At 46.1% G+C, this 16,560-nt stretch overlaps 1 protein-coding gene across 6 annotated transcripts in view; it reads left to right on the top strand.

The window, feature by feature from the left end:
- The window catches only part of DDO (D-aspartate oxidase), a 364,955-nt gene extending 350,182 nt beyond the window's left edge, over positions 1-14,773 (top strand). For 4 of the 6 annotated variants that reach the window (XM_069607761.1, XM_069607757.1, XM_069607760.1 and 1 more), the window contains one exon: positions 8,567-14,773. In XM_069607761.1, coding sequence (XP_069463862.1) covers positions 8,567-9,134 — 568 coding nt within the window. In that variant the 3' untranslated portion in view covers positions 9,135-14,773. The remainder of the gene's footprint in view (positions 1-8,566) is intronic. The other 2 variants (XM_069607759.1, XM_069607762.1) reach the window with 1 other exon arrangement.
- The last annotated feature ends 1,787 nt before the right edge of the window (positions 14,774-16,560 follow it).

Below are 16,560 nucleotides of genomic sequence, written 5' to 3'. Positions count from 1 at the left end.
CCAACACGGAAGACAACTGCAGATTTCGGCGACTGGTGCTCCGGTTGACGCTGTCTAACACGTGGCCTCGATCCTCAGGCCAGGCCTACACAGTAGGGAGAGTGGGGCCCGGGGTTCTGTTTCTTTTTAAGAATTCATTTTCTTCTCCCCTCTCTTTTCCCTTCTGGTTTCGCTGTCGCTTTTAACCTGAGCTATGGAGAGGATGTCTTAAATTTTGCCATTCTTGCAACTGTAAATATCCATGCAAAGACACACACCAGAGGTTAATAAATGTCTACCTCGAGATCACAAAGAGCAGTCCTGCAGGTCCTGCCAACATTTACTTCCAAAGACGATAAAAGAACAGCGAGTAAAGCGGTGAGCAGCCTACACCATGCTGCAAGCCAAGAGTAGCTCCCCCGCCGACGCAGGCGCCTCAAGTGACGAGGATTGTAAGCAGCATCCAATACTCTGAGGCAGAGGCCATTGACCACCCTGAGGAACAGGCAGATTCCTAGGTGTCCGTCCCTGGCACTGATATGCAGACCACCGGTTCTGCTATAGGGAGACTACACCCCAGCGACAGACATATACACACACACACACACACCACGTAAAGGAAAACACACAACCCCCTGAGCCTCCTCGATGGACTCGTCGTGGAGGCCACAGATGCCAGCAGGTACGTCAAAACCTTTGACGGAATCTACTGATCCCCATGGTCAGCCGCCCTCCATACAACTGTCCATACGGCATGCGTCCGGGCTTTCAAAACAAAAGGGCGTCAGCACCAAACATCATAAGAGCGCGTCCGCGCCAAAGGTTTTGGCGGCGACAAAAAACGCAACAAAGACGTTACGCCCGTTGAAGACTCTCCCAGGTATGCCAGAGATCCGCAAGAGTCTCGCGAACATCATCTCGGCGGCTAATAGGCCTAATGACATGGCGAAAGACACGTTGAAAGAGAAAGTCGAGAAGAATATTCGGAGGGTTCCCAACCCCTGTCTAAGACACTGGCAGTTAAATCTCAACCGCCTACAGACCCAAGTCCACTGGCTGATAAATTTTGACCGCCTAGAGACACAGGACCTCCAGAAGAGCCCTTTCCCCCTCAAAACCTCTCTGGTTCATCTTTAAGGACCAGAGATAGGCTTGAGGGATACATGAACAAGCTCTCCAAGTTTCTGGACTTTTCTGAAAAATGTATCACCTCTAAAAGGCGAAGAGAGGAAGACACCTATCCTACTTTTTCCAAACTTCAAAGAACTTCCAGTGAGTTTCCTCATGAGGAGATGTGTGACCTAACTGAACTAGAGGATATCCTTCAGGACCCCTATGATCAAGGAGAGAATCCCTTTGACGAGACAATAGACCAGTCTCCAGATTGGGGTGATGAGCAACCAGCGGGCGAGGCACCATGGCTGTCACGGTCCACTACCCCAGATCAAGACACACTTTGTATAGATCCTCCATCCTCACCTCCCCTAAAACAAGCCTCTCCTATTGATGACCAGATGGCATTCAATGCCATTATTTAAAAAGCAGCTGCACACTTTCAGATTGCTACTCAAGAGGCAGTAAAAGATACTGACTATGTAGAGGATACTTTAAAAGAAAAACCACCCTCAAGTCAAGCAATATCTCTGTTAAACTCTATCAAGAGGTGCATCGCCCCCTCTTTGTTGACTCCATCTCAGACAAGAGCTGTAAACCCACACATCAAAAAACATTTTCGCCCCTCTCCAACAGACCAGCTATATATCTGGGGACATGCCACTCCTGACTCCCTGGTGGTCACAACTAGTACGAGTACCCTTGTTTATGGCTGAGGCACCGCCCGACAAGGATTGCAAGAACTTCTATGCCCTTGGGAAGCGCATAACAACATCAGTAGCCTACTCCACTAGGCTAGCTAACAACACCACATTGCTGGCTAGTTATAGCGATGTCGAGTGGAATTTGCTCCAGGAGGGCCTGCAAGAAGTCCCAGAGCTAACACAATCACGCCTGCTTGCGGTTGTATCAAAGGGGAGGCAGGCCAATCAGAACATCCTCAAGAACAACCTGTATGCTGGAGAAACAGCTGGATAGACACTGGCCCACGGTACCTTGCTTAAAAGGCATGCATGGCTAAACTATTTGGGATTTAAACCTGAAACCTAGGCATCCCTCATTATCAAGCTAGTGCAAGAAACAAACCTGTTTGGAAAGGCAGTGGATGAGGCTTTAGAGACAGCAAAAAAGGAACATGAAACCTTAAAGTCTCTAAACCAGATTACGCAGAGACCCTACCAGCAGCTAGGGGTTAACTCTTGCTGCTCCTTTCAATGGCAATCTTTCCCACATTCCCCACACAATCAATACGTAACGGGAAATACACCATGGTCCTCAGAACAAGGAGAAACTGCCTGTGGCCAATATCAGCAGAAAGGGCAGCGCCGTGGCAAAGGAAGGGGTAGAAACTCCACCCCAAGAGGCTCCCCGGCCTCAAATCAAAAATGACTTGCCGGTCCAGGTCGCCTCCTGTGCCTCCCTGGTCGGGGGACAGATAACAACTTTCTTTCATGCATGGGAGGGAATCATCACAGATCAGTGGGTGCTCAAGGCCGTCACCCCCGGTTACTGTATCGAGTTCAGCAATCCACCTCAATACCGACCACCAACATCCAAAGGCTTATCACCAGAACATCTGAAGATCCTATTGCAAGAGGTTGAGATCCTGCAAGAAAAGGGCGCGATTGATGTTGTACACATTTACAGGTAAACAAGGGTATTTATTCAGTGTACTTCCTTGTACCCAAAAAGGATCTTACCATGCGCCTTGTGCTAGACTTGTGCCCAGCGAACAAATTTGTCAAGCCACAAAAGTTCAGAATGAAGCATTGCAAGAGGTAATCCCTCTACTAACACAGGGGGATTACATGGCATCATTGGACATGAAAGATGCATACTTTCATATTTTATTGCTGCCAACGCACAGAAAATACCTAAGGTTCATGATAGAGGACAAACACTATCAGTTCAAGGTCCTTTCCTTGGGCATTGCCTCAGCCCCAAGGGTATTTAAAAAGATGCTGGCGGTAGTAGCGTCTCACCTGCGCAGTCAGTCCGTTCCGGTATATCCTTACCTTGACGATTGGCTAATAACAGGGGATTCGTACAGAACATGCCTATCAAGCATCCAAAAGATGGTAGATCTACTCTTCAGTTTGGGATTCTAAATAAACAATAAAAAGTCCAGCCTAGACCCCAGCCAAGTCAAACAATTTCTGGGGGCTCTGATTCGGACAGAAGACGGCCTCGTCATCCCCTCCAACGAGAGGGTTAAAAACATGGTGTTCCAGATCCGTCACTATAAAGCTAATCGCGAGGTGACTGTACGCAAAGCCCTGTGACTGTTGGAGATGATGGCCTCCTGCATTTGCTCAGTCCCACATGCACGTTTGCGCATGTGCCCCATGCAAGAGTGCCCTCATTCTCTCTCTGCAGTGGTGTTCGAGGGAAAACCTCTTGTAGGGGAAAACCTTCACCACCCCTGCATTAGAAGCCACTCTCACTACAAACGCATCTCTGATGGGGGGCTCACCTCCTTCATCACAAGGCACACAGAGTTTGGTCCCCAGCAGTAGCATCCAAATCTGTTGGAGTTGTTAGCAGTGTTCAAAGCCCTAGAGGGTATACTTTTTTCTAACTATGCAGATGACACACAATGTGTCATCCCTCTCACTGGTCAGCATGACCTGGATGAGAGTGAACTTAATCGCATATTTTCCATCATTGAACAATGAATGATGCTAAATAATCTCGCACTCAACTGTGGTAAGACTGAACTCATGGTGGTGGGATCTGAGAGCATCTTAGCTAAACTGGATTTAGCCTATAAGCACTTCCAGCTAGGGGGTGTTCAAATCCCCACTCTCCCCAAAGTAAAAGTCTCGAGAGTGGTTCTGGATCAGTCGCTTAACATGAAGCCCTACGAAGCCAGTACAGTTGCATCCGCCACCTATTATATTAAATTGCTGGCCCTCCTGAGACCGTTTATTTCCAAACAGAATGACGAGTCTATTGCCCGAGCTATTTTAGGAGCCAAACTTGATTATTGCTGCAGTCTGCTGGCAGGTTCCAGCAAATGACCATAATCGTCTTCAGGTGGTTCAGAACGGTGTGGTTAGAGTCAAAGCTGGCCTATTTTATAGGGCCCATGTTTCTGAAGCGCGTCGAGCCCTGTACTGGCTCCATGTGGAGGCTCGGATATCCTTCAGACTTTTGGTCATTACCTTCAAATGCCTCATGGGTACGATGCCCCCTTATTTACAAAGGTACATAGGAAAAAAACCTGCCTTAGAAATCTGCGCTCTAACAACCATAACCTTCTCTACCAGCCAAGGTTGAAAACCAAAAAAGCGCAATTGGGTGCCTTTATGTTCATGGCCCCGGCGCTCTGGAATGCTCTGCCCAGCCATCTGAGAAGTTTCTCAGTCCTGAGCAATTTCAAAAAGGGTCTTAAAACCTACCTCTTTAATTAGTACTCCATTGAGTTCATCCTCTCGGAGAACTCTTTGTTCCCAGGACAGTCTTTGCTTGTTTCTTGTCATGTTTATCTGTTGTCCGCGCCCTCACACCCATGGGTCTATGGCTGCGCACTATATATGTAATAAAGTAAAGTAAAGGCTTTTCAAACACAACTACAGGGGAAAACAGTATTGGTCCTCACAGACAGCACCACGGCCATGTATTACCTGGACAAACAGGGGGCACACACTCTCCAGGGCTATCCAAACTGTTTCAGAACATTTGGAAGTGGGCTCTCAAACTCAAGATGTTCCTCCTGCCTCAACACGTTCCAGGGGAACAGAATCTGCCCGCAGACGTGCTCAGCAGAGACTTCCCACTACCCACAGAGTACGAATGGCGATTGCACAGAGACATCGTCACCAACGTCTTCGCGGAATGGGGTTTCCCAGAGATCGACTTGTTTGCAACTCTGGAGAATGCACAATGCCCAGATTACATCACAAGGTACCCCCAGAACCGCTCCAAGGGGAACAGTCTCTGGATAACATGGTCAGGGAAATTTGTCTACGCTTTTCCCCCCGGCCCCCTACTAAACAAGATAATGCAAAATATGCACCAGGAACCAGTCACAATGCTCCTGGTGGCCCCAATGTGGGCCTGCCAACCTTGGTTCTCCCATCTGATGGCAATATCAATCTCTCCTCCGATGAAGCTACCTTGCCCATACAATATGCTATCACAAGACAAGGGGGAAACACTCCATCCATGCTCACAAACTCTCAACTTAGTGGCCTGGCTCCTGAAGTCAGAGTTTGGGCACCTCCAACTTCCTCAGAGATGCATGGACATCATTTTAAAAAGCTAGAAAGCCGAACACCAGACATTGCTATTGCAATAAATGGAAACGCTTCGTTTTCTGGTGCCATTCTAACAGCATCAATCCCATAGACTACTCACCAACACATATTGGGCCTCATTACAAATCAGGCGGTCCGGAAATAACGGTGGCGGTAAACCCGCTGCCACCGTTGTTTCCGGACCGCCTGATCCCGACTCCTGCAGGCGGGAGGTGATGTTCCCGCCAGGTCTGACCTGGCGGGTTTAACACCGCATGCCTGCAGGTGGACGAGGAAACACCGGCAGCATTACGAGATGCTGCCGGTGTTTCCATGATCCCCATTCCCATTGAGTCCCATAGGACTCAATGGGAATGGGGATTAACACCATTCCGCCTCCGTGATTCCCGGAAAACCGGGGTTGTAATGCCCCAGTAATTCCGGGAATCACGGTGGCGGAATGGTAATACGAGTCCGGCGGTAACCAGGTAGTTTTACCGCCTCGGTTACCGCCGGACTCGTAATGAGGCCCATTGTCTTATACCCGATTCAGATCTGGTTTTTAATTCCCTGAAAGTATACCTAGCTGCACTTTCAGCTTATACTACCTCCCAGAAAAAGATGTTGTGGTGGAAGATCCTAGTAATCAACGCTTTTATGGTAGGGGTTAACAGACTTCATCCCCCAATTTCAAATCCAGCTCCTGGATTAAACCTAAATGTGGTATTAACTAGACTAATGGGATCTCCCTTTGAACCTATGCATAAAGCTAGCCTTAAAGCACTCACTTAAAAGGCTGCCTTCCTAGTGGCAGTCACTTCAATAAGAAGAGTTAGTGAATTACAAGCCCTTTTAGTTCAAGACCTATTTGTCACAATTCACAAGGAGAAGGTGGTTCTGCGCACTCACCCAAGGTTTGCGCCTAAATTAATTTCAAAGTTCCATGTGAACCAATCAATAGAACTACCCACCTTCTTGCAGAACCCGACTAAAGTGGCATAAAGATGCCTGCACTCACTGGATGTGCGCTGGGCAATCATATATTATCTTGAAAAACAAGACCACTAAGGAAAACAAATCAGTTTTTGGTTTCATTGGCAGCTGGTAGAGAAGGGGACCCTGTCTCCAAGTAAGCCATTTCAAAGTGGATTGTAAAGTGCATCACACTCTGCTACACTCTTGCCATGAGAGATCTGCCCTTTAAGCCTAGAGCACACTCTACTCGAGGCACTGGGGCTTCCATAGCATTCATTGCAAATGTTCCTCTCGTGTCCATTTGCAAAGTAGCAACCTGGAGTTCTATACACAACTTTACAAGACACTACTGCCTGGATACTCACTCTAGGTCTGATTCTCAGGTTGGACAAGGTACTAAGACATCTCTTTACTATTATTCCTTCTCACATTCCACCACTATCTCTGGGTACTGCTCGCTAGTCTATGCACAGCATGTGGTTCTAAGAAGATTCACAAGCATCAGAAGACGTGCATTACTTACCGTAAAAGCATTTCTGATGATTGTATCTGCTTAGATTCACATGCGCCCACCCTTCCTCCTCACTCAGAGTAGAAGGATCATAGACATCTTACTACTTTCTTTCTATCTGTACTCACTCATGATAGTTATAAAGCTCCCTCATGGCAGAAAAAACACAACCAGAGGGACCTCGACACGTGATGGATTTTGGGTACACCACAAGTCACGTTAGGGATAATGTTACAAGCACGCCCATGTCGACGTCCCCTTTCGATCCTCGAAAGACAAGATGCAATACTCCACGATTACCACTATTACCAGCAGATACAATCATCAGAAATGCTATTACGGTAAGTATTGCATGTCTTGCCAGCTCCCTCTGAGGAATCTATGGAGCTCTTCAACAGGAACTCTGTTTTAACTCTGTTCCATCACTGGCTGGTATTTTAACCCAAACTCTGCTCGAGAGAACAAAAATGTATCCTTGGTTGGATGACTTTCCAGATGGGGCTTTGAGAAATATCATTGTGGGAGATCGGGCACAAAATAAGAATGCATGTACATAACGAACCTTAAATATATTCTCGACCTGTAGCCTCAGTTACCAAGCTAAGCATTAAGACCATCTCCCACCGAGCCAATGCCCCATTGCCCCACTACCAACCTGAATCCTAAGGTAGCCCTGCGCAGTGCTTGTGCACCCTTTGGTCCAGTATCCTCCTCCATTCCCTTGGTGCACTAACCCATTACATACAGACTCTACCAAGCCACAGTAATCCATACAAAATCCATAACCCATGGATGAACCTACCCTTAATGTTTAATGGACAATTGATGTTTCCACCTATGACTATGAGCATTTTAAATGTAACGTCTTCCTATAGTTACTAACTGCACCTGTAAGGTAGCTAAATACAAAGGGGCTCATTGCGAGTTGGGTGGTATTCCAGCAGCAAATCCGCCTGAATACTACACAACAGAATGACCATTCCCACCACTTGGTCCGGCGGATTTACCACCTGATTACATGTGGTGGTGGCAGTGTTAGTCCCCATTAATTTGGCGCCCATGTGGGATATTGGTGGAATTACCACAGTGGTAATTCCGCCGGCAGTAATTATGATTTTCAGCAGAAAGTGGGAGGATTTACCTCCAGCATGATGCCGGTGGTAAATCCCCCACTCCAGGGCAAAACTCATAGTATGGCAGAGCAGGAGAAATGGCAGTCATTCCATTAACGCCACTTTTTTGCAGAACTGCCATATTCTTAATGCGCCACAAAGTGTTTTTATCTCTGTGCTGACTTATTTATTTAAAGTGCTACTAGTGCTAGTATCTCGTCTGCCTCTCTCCCCTCCAGAGAGCTTGGCATTCACTACTTACCATAGATACAATATGTGAAGCGAGGGAAACTAAGGATCCTTGGCTTGCCAATATAGGAAAACTAAAAGCCTTTGATACGTGTTAGATATGATCATTTGTTTGGTAAAACATGCATCTTAAATTGGAAAGGAGCAGAAAGACCCTGTTTGGTTGGGCAACATAATGGGATATGGCTCACTGTATATTTACTGATTTAACTAATGTGGAATCTCTCTGGCATCATCCGTGATGCTGTGGTTAAGCTCTGAATCACTTCTATTGGCCTTTTCTTTATCGTGAGCTGACCATGAACACGTGTAACATCATTTAATGTCACTGCATCTTCTGTCATTTGGTTAAGTTATGAGTTTTACTAACCTTTCATTTTTTCTTCCAGGTTAAAAAGAAATGGTGGCCATGTTCATGCTGGAAAAATACAAGACCTGTGGGACCTTCATGGCCAGTTTGACATTGTTGTGAACTGTTCAGGTCTTGGATCAAGAGAGCTTCTAGGAGATATGAAGGTTTACCCAGTGCAAGGACAGGTGCTTAAGGTTCAGGCTCCCTGGCTCACTCACTTTATACGCGATGGCACCGGCTCCACATATATCTACCCGGGCATAAGCAATGTTACCCTTGGCGGGACAAGAGTGAAAGACACATGGAGTCTAGCACCAGATGCCAGTGTCAGCAAGGAGATATTTGATAGGTGCTGTGCTCTTGAGCCCTCTCTTCAGGTTGTCAAGGAGACTAAGGAGCGGGTGGGCCTCAGGCCCACAAGGACAACTGTGAGAGTGGAGAAGGAGGTGTTGCTGCAGAATGGCCGGCGGCTCAATGTGGTGCACAACTATGGCCATGGTGGTGGTGGTTTTTCTGTGCACAGAGGAACTGCCAAAGAGGCTACGCACCTTGTGGGAGAATTTGTGAATTCCATGAGAAGCACCTCTACTAAGTCAAAGTTATAGGAACCTGCCATTGTACAATAGCAATCTTATCAATTTAATGAGCCAGTGTACTGCAAATGAGGCCAATACATGTCTAGACTAACAGACTACTGTAAGTCTGGACTTGTATTGGCTTCATTCAAATAAAAAAAGACAGCAATTTTCATTCATGCTGTGGTGTCATGTAAGGCACTAGCCTTACATGACACCACAGCATGAATGAAAATTGCAGTCTTTTTTTGTTTTGGCTCCTGGGTGACTGTCTCCTCTTGGAGGCAAAACAAGACTGATAATACTGTGGATAGAGAGCCATAGGGGTCTAGTGGACACATAACTGCTTATTTTCTGAGTACTCCAGGCACATCCCATGGCCCTCAACCCTTCTCCAGAAACACTGGTCCTCTCATCAGTCTTATAGTTACTTTCCATAGAGGCAAACTTTAAAGGTGCTGTTCTCCCCATGACCGTTTTAATGGACTTTTGATAGGCAAATCTGGCATTTGGGCGCGAACACCTGCCATTTGATGGCAATATCTTCTATTTAATTTGAGTGCCTTGCATTTGATGCCAACGCAAAAAGCAATTGCTATGTGATTGGCTTTCCCAATATGTTTCATGTTGATGTGCACACATTTGTCTCCTGTTTATAACTCCTTATTCGTAGCCAGTGTAGTGTGAACAAGATCATGTGACCGCGAGCCTGATGGAGAATGGAGAGACGAATAGAAAGATGTGGGGCCATCTGCGGCAATGTTAACAATGCAAGGAAAGACCTCCAACCCCTTGGAGGAGGGCAAAAAGAAGACTGAAAGGTGAGAGAGGGAGTTAGAGACAGATTTTAGGGGACTTTAATGTCATGAGTGTTCTAATGTAAGCAGCGAAGAGCAACACAATATTGCAAAGAGTAGTTGTAGCCGCCTCTTTCCCTCTTGTCTTTTTGTACACAAGGAATGTAACTGAAAAACAAATATACATGTATACACTACAGCTTCAGTGACTAGACGCCACTGATGGACATTTTGCTAAAACCATGAATGTTCATGAAGCTAAAATTGCAGTAATAGAACCAGTGAGAAAAAAAGTCCTAAATAGTTCTAACAGTGTTTCTTAGAACACTGAGAATTGTTGATTTTCAGTGAAAGTCGAATCCACATCAATTGGTGATCTAAAGCATACTGTGTACAGAGTTTGCTAATGTTTTCAAGAAATATTGTAGAATTCCTGATCATGTTGCGCCAGAGAATGAAAAGGTATTTAAGGGACTAGTTGCGAAATCGGTGCAACCAGCGAATTTGGGGTAGAACCTGCATGATTTCAACACATTTTAGTAGTTAAAAAGGAAGAAGACGTGTAAAAGAAAAGGAAACGGAATGTGTGTGCTTTGCGGGAGGTTAAAATGCCTTACGTTCTATGCCCTCACAATGAAAGACCTTAGCTTTATACCATGTTTGGGTTCGATTGTATTGATCTAGGAGCACGAAAATTGGATGTACCCATCAAGTCGTTGCATGGCTCACCTGCATATTCATAGATTAGATTAGTTACGATTTATGGTAATAGGCTAGGGGAGTAAGAGGCATTAAAGGGGTCCATTTGGGTCATGTTGAGTTTGTATTCATGATTGGTGGGATTCCTTTTTATTTGTAATTATTTACTTTATTTATTTGGTGCTTTGTTAGGTGCCCTCTGCATCCACGATACTTCAGAGTGTACACAGGAGAGTAAGGGATGTGGGGAAGCAGGCAATAGCACCAAGACTCCCACAACATCAATTCTATCTATAGTCTTATTCAAACCTGTGTGGTGGACAATGGCCCAGCACTCAACGATTCAAAGACGGAGCTTATGATTGCTAGTACTGTGCCTCAACTGCCCCAGCTGAATTCTGAGTATCGGCAATGTGTGATTGCAGGTTGTGCCATCGCAACACTGCCCACAGTTAAGACCCTGGGAATAATTCTCGACCAGAAACTCAACATGAAGGCATATGTCAACAGCCTGGTCTCTGGTACATCATACTACCTCAAACTGCTCGCACAACTTAGACCCTTCTTTTATTCAACAAACTGTGCCACTATAGCACGGGCAATTATTGGCGAAGAATTAGACTACTGCTCTAGCCTCCTTCAGGGCATAGGCAAGGCTGAAATCACCAGTCTACAAATCATCCCAAGCAACGCGGTGCATGTCGTTGAGGGCCTTCACAACACTGACCATTGTCAGTAGCCAGGAGGGCCCTAAATTGGATACCCTGAGCAATAGGATTTATTTTCGGTTGCTGTGCATACACACAACTGCCTATATGTAAAAAGCCCCAGTTCTTTTTCAAGCAGTCTCTCCTGACTTCAGGTTCGTGGGGTGGGGGGCTTAGATTAAATAACTCCTGTCTCCTTCAGGTACCAAGGCCTAGGCTGTCACTGGTAGCACAGGGGTCTTTCCCCTATGTTGCCTCCAGACTTAAGAGCATGAAGCTCGCTCTCTGGTTTCCAACGTGGACTGAAAACTGCTCTATTTTAATGATTTGTTTACCTGCACTCGCGCATCATCACTGACCTAAGTTTAGCCATGTGTTTTTTGTCGTCTGTCCTGTCTAGCGCTTTTATGCCTACACGCCCTGGTACAGCGCTATATAAATCAAATAAATAAATCAAACAGAGCACAATGATCATGGCATTACAAGGGCTGCATTTCTTTAGCCTGTTACTGTCTCGAGGGGTTCATCAATTTGAATGAAGAAAGTCTTGAATGCATCAAGGCCGCACAGCCGTGAAATGTCTTCAGAGATTCAGGTCTGGCCCCAGAAGGTCTTCCTGAAGAAAAGAGTTTTAAGTATTATCATGAACTTCGATGATTGTGTTCTTGGTGCGTGGCCAGAGAGCATGTTCCAGAGTGTGGGTCCAGATGATATCCGGCTCCTTTCCACATTCAATAGGCGAGCATCACTAGATTCAAACATCTGTGAGTGGAACCCCGCCGGGGGCATATTTGGCTCTCCTTTTATTAGGGCTCCCCCATTACCCCTCAAAACCAGTACAGCTTTCTGATTATGCGGAGGAGCTTGAAGTCGATATGCTACGAGATTAGGAGTCAGTGCAGTTTAATGAGCGACCCTGAGCCATGGCGTGTTTGCTCTGGCTAAAGGTCAGGCGGGCGGCCCCGTTCTGGACGGCCTACAAGCATGCAATTCCCTTTTTGAGGTGTACCCATAGAATACCATGCATTGCTCTCGTTTTTAGATTACCTGGGCCTGGATACTCTGGATCTTGAAGTTCATCTCTAGAGTTGGGCGCAGTTTGTGTACTAGATTCAGGAGGGAATGTCATTTGTCGAGACTAGTCCTGGTCGGAGGTAATGCCCCAGTCCTTAACCTTGTTGTTGCGCGTGTGCGACCCAGCTCTCTGTTGCAGAGCAAGTTGGTCCGGGTAGCCCCACAGATTAGGTTTTCTGCTACAGTATCCCAAACCAGCAAGGTGTATACCGTTCTGCACCCATATTGCGACAGGCTTCCAGATTGAATCTGATGTGAGTATCATCCAAATGAAGTCCATCATGTTGTTCTAGAAGATCAGGTTTGCTGGAAAGGCGTGGGTATTAAAAACCTGAGAGTAGGGCCGAGACTTGGGCAGACCACATGCATCAGGGAAGGATTCAGACCTGAACCTAACACATTTCTTACTAGCTGTGCATTTGATCAGGAGGGAGGCGAGCCATTCCAACATTGTGCCTTTAATTCTTCGTATTGATTTAGTCTTTGCATTAAGATGAGGCAATCGGTGCACTAGGCTGTCCAGGATGATGTCCCTTCCTGGGCGTTTACAATCTAAGTTCTGGAGAATGTCTTCTGTCGTAGCTAGTAGAGCAGTTTCCATGCTCCAATCTTGACAGATACCTTTTTATTCTGAAGGAGATGATGTAGCACTACATGGTCCACATCTTGTCTCCTCAGCACGGGAGTGATCATGGCTGCCTTCGGGCTGTTTGGAAGTCAAGTAGTCAGGGAGGAGTTACACGGGGTTGTTAGTGATATCGCCAGGGTATCACCGAGTTGTTTGGCCAGATGAACAGAGCACAGCCTCCTTTGAGCGTTGGAAATGTTTAAGGCTTTTATAGTTTAACATCTCCTCTGTATTGATAGACCTGAAAGATGTGGGAGTGGGCTTGTAGCAAAAGGTTCTGGGAGCAGCTCAATTCTCTATCTGCTAGATGAAGAATCTGTGAAGGTCATAAATCTTGGTGTAAAAGCCGAGGCTTGAAAGAGCTCCAGTGTGTGGTTTTCGTTTGGGTAGGATTGGCCAACTCTTTGTCGATAGACATGACCTCTTTAGTCTTGTTACAGGTTGCAGAGATGCAGGAATGCTGCCACTTGTCGTTGATTGGTATATCTGTCGTTTCTAGCATGCCACAGCAATTTGGCTTTGCCATATGAAATGTATTTTGAAATTACAACATGGGTCCGAAAAGTCACTGTGACTAATTTGTAACTTGAATTGCAACTGCAAATGTTGCATGTGAATCGGCATGCAGCCGTCACACTGCATTTGTGCAGATTGTGCTGTGTGAGTGCAGTGTACACAGGTCTACCTGGGAATAAATGGGGGAATGTAACTCCAATAACACCCAATTTCCTTATTGAAGATGTGTGTGGTGGAAGAAGTGGCAAGGATGGACCGGAAATGCAAGTGAGAGAAACGCCTACAAACACAGATGGAGCATACTGATTCACAAAAAGGAGCGAATCACTTCCTCTTTTTCTCCCTGCTGGCAATTTTTCCCGGCGGCTCTGACCTGGTAATCAGATTTGGAATGCCCACACAACCAGGGCAAAATGGGAAAGTGCCTTAGCAGGCACACCTTACCTTGCCACAACCGACCAGCACATATGCCTGATCAACGGCCTACAGGGCCGACAGCATCACTTACATGGTTTCCCGCCAACCCATTGGAAATGCTGTACCTACTGACGCTAAGGCTTGTAACTTGCTGCGTGACATGTGCAGCTGGCCAGTTTGATGTGCCCAGAGCGCATCCTCTGCATTGACGAGCGCTCACGGGCTGGACTTTGGCCTGACTTTGATACAGGAAGTAGCCAGAATTCCTGATCTACAGGCCTTTCTGCTGATTCTTTTAGAATGCATCTAATTAAGAAATTTCTCATGACCTTATGATTGAGTTCAGGGCATTTCTAACCTCACCCTGATTCAAATTGGGAGTCACCCCTTAAGTAGTTTTACAATGTTCCCTACCAATGCTGTTCCCCCACTCGGGATATACCTAGTAGTATTGTTCTGTCGAGGGCTGTCTTGGTTCTGGATGATTGACGGCCCCAGCCCTCTTCACGTCATGGCTTCGATCAGAGATTGGTGTTAACAATCGCACCACAGTCTTGTAGCCTGAAATTCATTTCATGGAACACTGTAGGACTTCAAAACAAGCTACAGGATCATGATTGGCAGTCATTCCTTTCGGAAATGTATAGACCTGGCTTTTGAAGACCAGCTTTAAACTAGGCTTTGGGTGCCTATTGACATGGATTAACATTACCCTTAATCCCCCTATTTGCCCAGTTGTTACTGACTCACTGGATATGCACATTTCTTATTAAAACCAAATACACAATAAAGTTAAAAGAGAAGTAAAAAAAAAAAAAGATTATGCTTCAATCTGGGGACCTATTGTTATTATTGAATCTGTGATCACAGCGCCGCCCATAACGACGCAGATGAAAATGTTGACGCCAATTACGGCACGGCGCAGTGATCAAATAGATCACTTTACCCACGTCCCCCTACCCGACTTACCTTTACTGCGGCACACTTCTGTGTGCCCTGCCGACTCACCGCTATCCCTGCAGCGGCGGTTCCACCCCCTTACGTGGGTCGGAGCTGACGCCACAAAGGTGCTTTTTGTGTTTTTAAAAAAGAAATGTGTCCCCCTGCTTGCCAGAATGGTAAGCGGGGGACATCCCTGCATACCCCAACTCCTGTTACTGCGCCCAAGGAGATCAGGGGACACCCCGCTGCGACCCTTGGCCGCAGTAATGGAAGTCGGTAAAAGGAAATGCACCAAAGTCGCCGTAATTGTGCAGTCGCAGTTACGAGGTAGGCATTTTGGACATTTCCTTATTATTTAACAGGTATGTGAGACCATCTCCATCTTTCTTGCAACCTTATAGAAATTGATTTCGCTAGTTCAGGATCCTGTGCTCCTCTTTATGGACTAGGGTCTGACCAGTGTGCCTACACTGGTAGCTCCCGCTGCTAAGGACTAAAGGTCATGATCTCAGTTGCGAAGCTTTGGACATACACACATTATTGCCTTCAATTTGTAGCACATTGCTTCCATTTTTGTCCTGCATCGTTTCCAAAGTAATTCAGTTTAGCAACTCTCGAGGGCCCTCTATTATGACTTGGTACAACTGATCAAACCCTTTGTCGCCTGCACACATAGGAAGATATATCTTTAGGAGATTTAAGGGCATCCTCTTTGCTGTCTTAAAGTCATCAGCCGAGCAAAGGGTATTCAAGTTATGTGGGCTGTACTCCAACTATGAGTTGGAGGTGAGATCAAAGAAGAGGGATGAGTAGTTTTCAGTATTATGAAATGCTAGGAACGGCTTTTTCCGATGTCAACCAGTCAGCCTTTAAGAAAATACTGACACACCCAGTAAATGTCCTCAACCTTGAAAGGTCAATTACCAAATCTGCTTGGTATGAGCCAAGAGGTTTAGAGAGCCAACCCTGGGGAGGCTGGTCACATTCTACTCCTCCTAGCTCATCGCTTCCATTAGCTACTCAGGGTTTGGATTGTTTGGTTGTTCATTGAGATAAGGTGAGATTAGCACTGTAATGCCAAAATTGGGGAAAGCCTCAGAATTTGATTGTTTGCCCGTTGATTTATTTAAAAATGTAAGTCCTAGGTCTGGGACCCCCTTTTGGCGAAAACCTTTTACTTATTTAAATTTGATAACAAGCGCCCCCTGTCTTGGTGCTTTGCCAAAATTGTGCCCATTTTTTAAAAGGGTGAATGTTGTAACACTGCCAATTATTGGTCCATGACAGCTCGAGGAAGGTCTGTGGCAGTGGTATTAAAACTGTTTCTTACAGAGCCTCCCCCTTGAGTAAAAATATTGTTTCTGGGCCCATCCCACTTCCCTTAGGGAACCCAAATGATGTCTAGGAGGGCCCTGCGCGCTTCAAAATATAAGCAGATGGTCTACAGCTTATATTTTCAATTAAAAGCTGTCACCTAATCCTTCTTTATATTAAAAACCGTCATCTTATTCCCTCTCTGAAGAGACTGGGGCACCCTAGGGGGGCTAACCCCCCCCCCCCGGTCTATGGGAAGGCGTTTTTGGGCAGACCAGAGCACTGGGTGATAGAGGAAAATATTCCCTAACTCAGTTTGTTTTTAGAAGGGGGTGGGAATGGTGGTTCAGGCATGCTGAAAG

Source organism: Ambystoma mexicanum, chromosome 4q (assembly GCF_040938575.1).
Source record: "Ambystoma mexicanum isolate Mex_15411 chromosome 4q, UKY_AmexF1_1, whole genome shotgun sequence".
NCBI lineage: Eukaryota > Metazoa > Chordata > Amphibia > Caudata > Ambystomatidae > Ambystoma > Ambystoma mexicanum.
The sequence above is the reverse complement of the archived record's forward strand: the minus strand, read 5'-3'. Positions and strand labels throughout refer to the sequence as shown.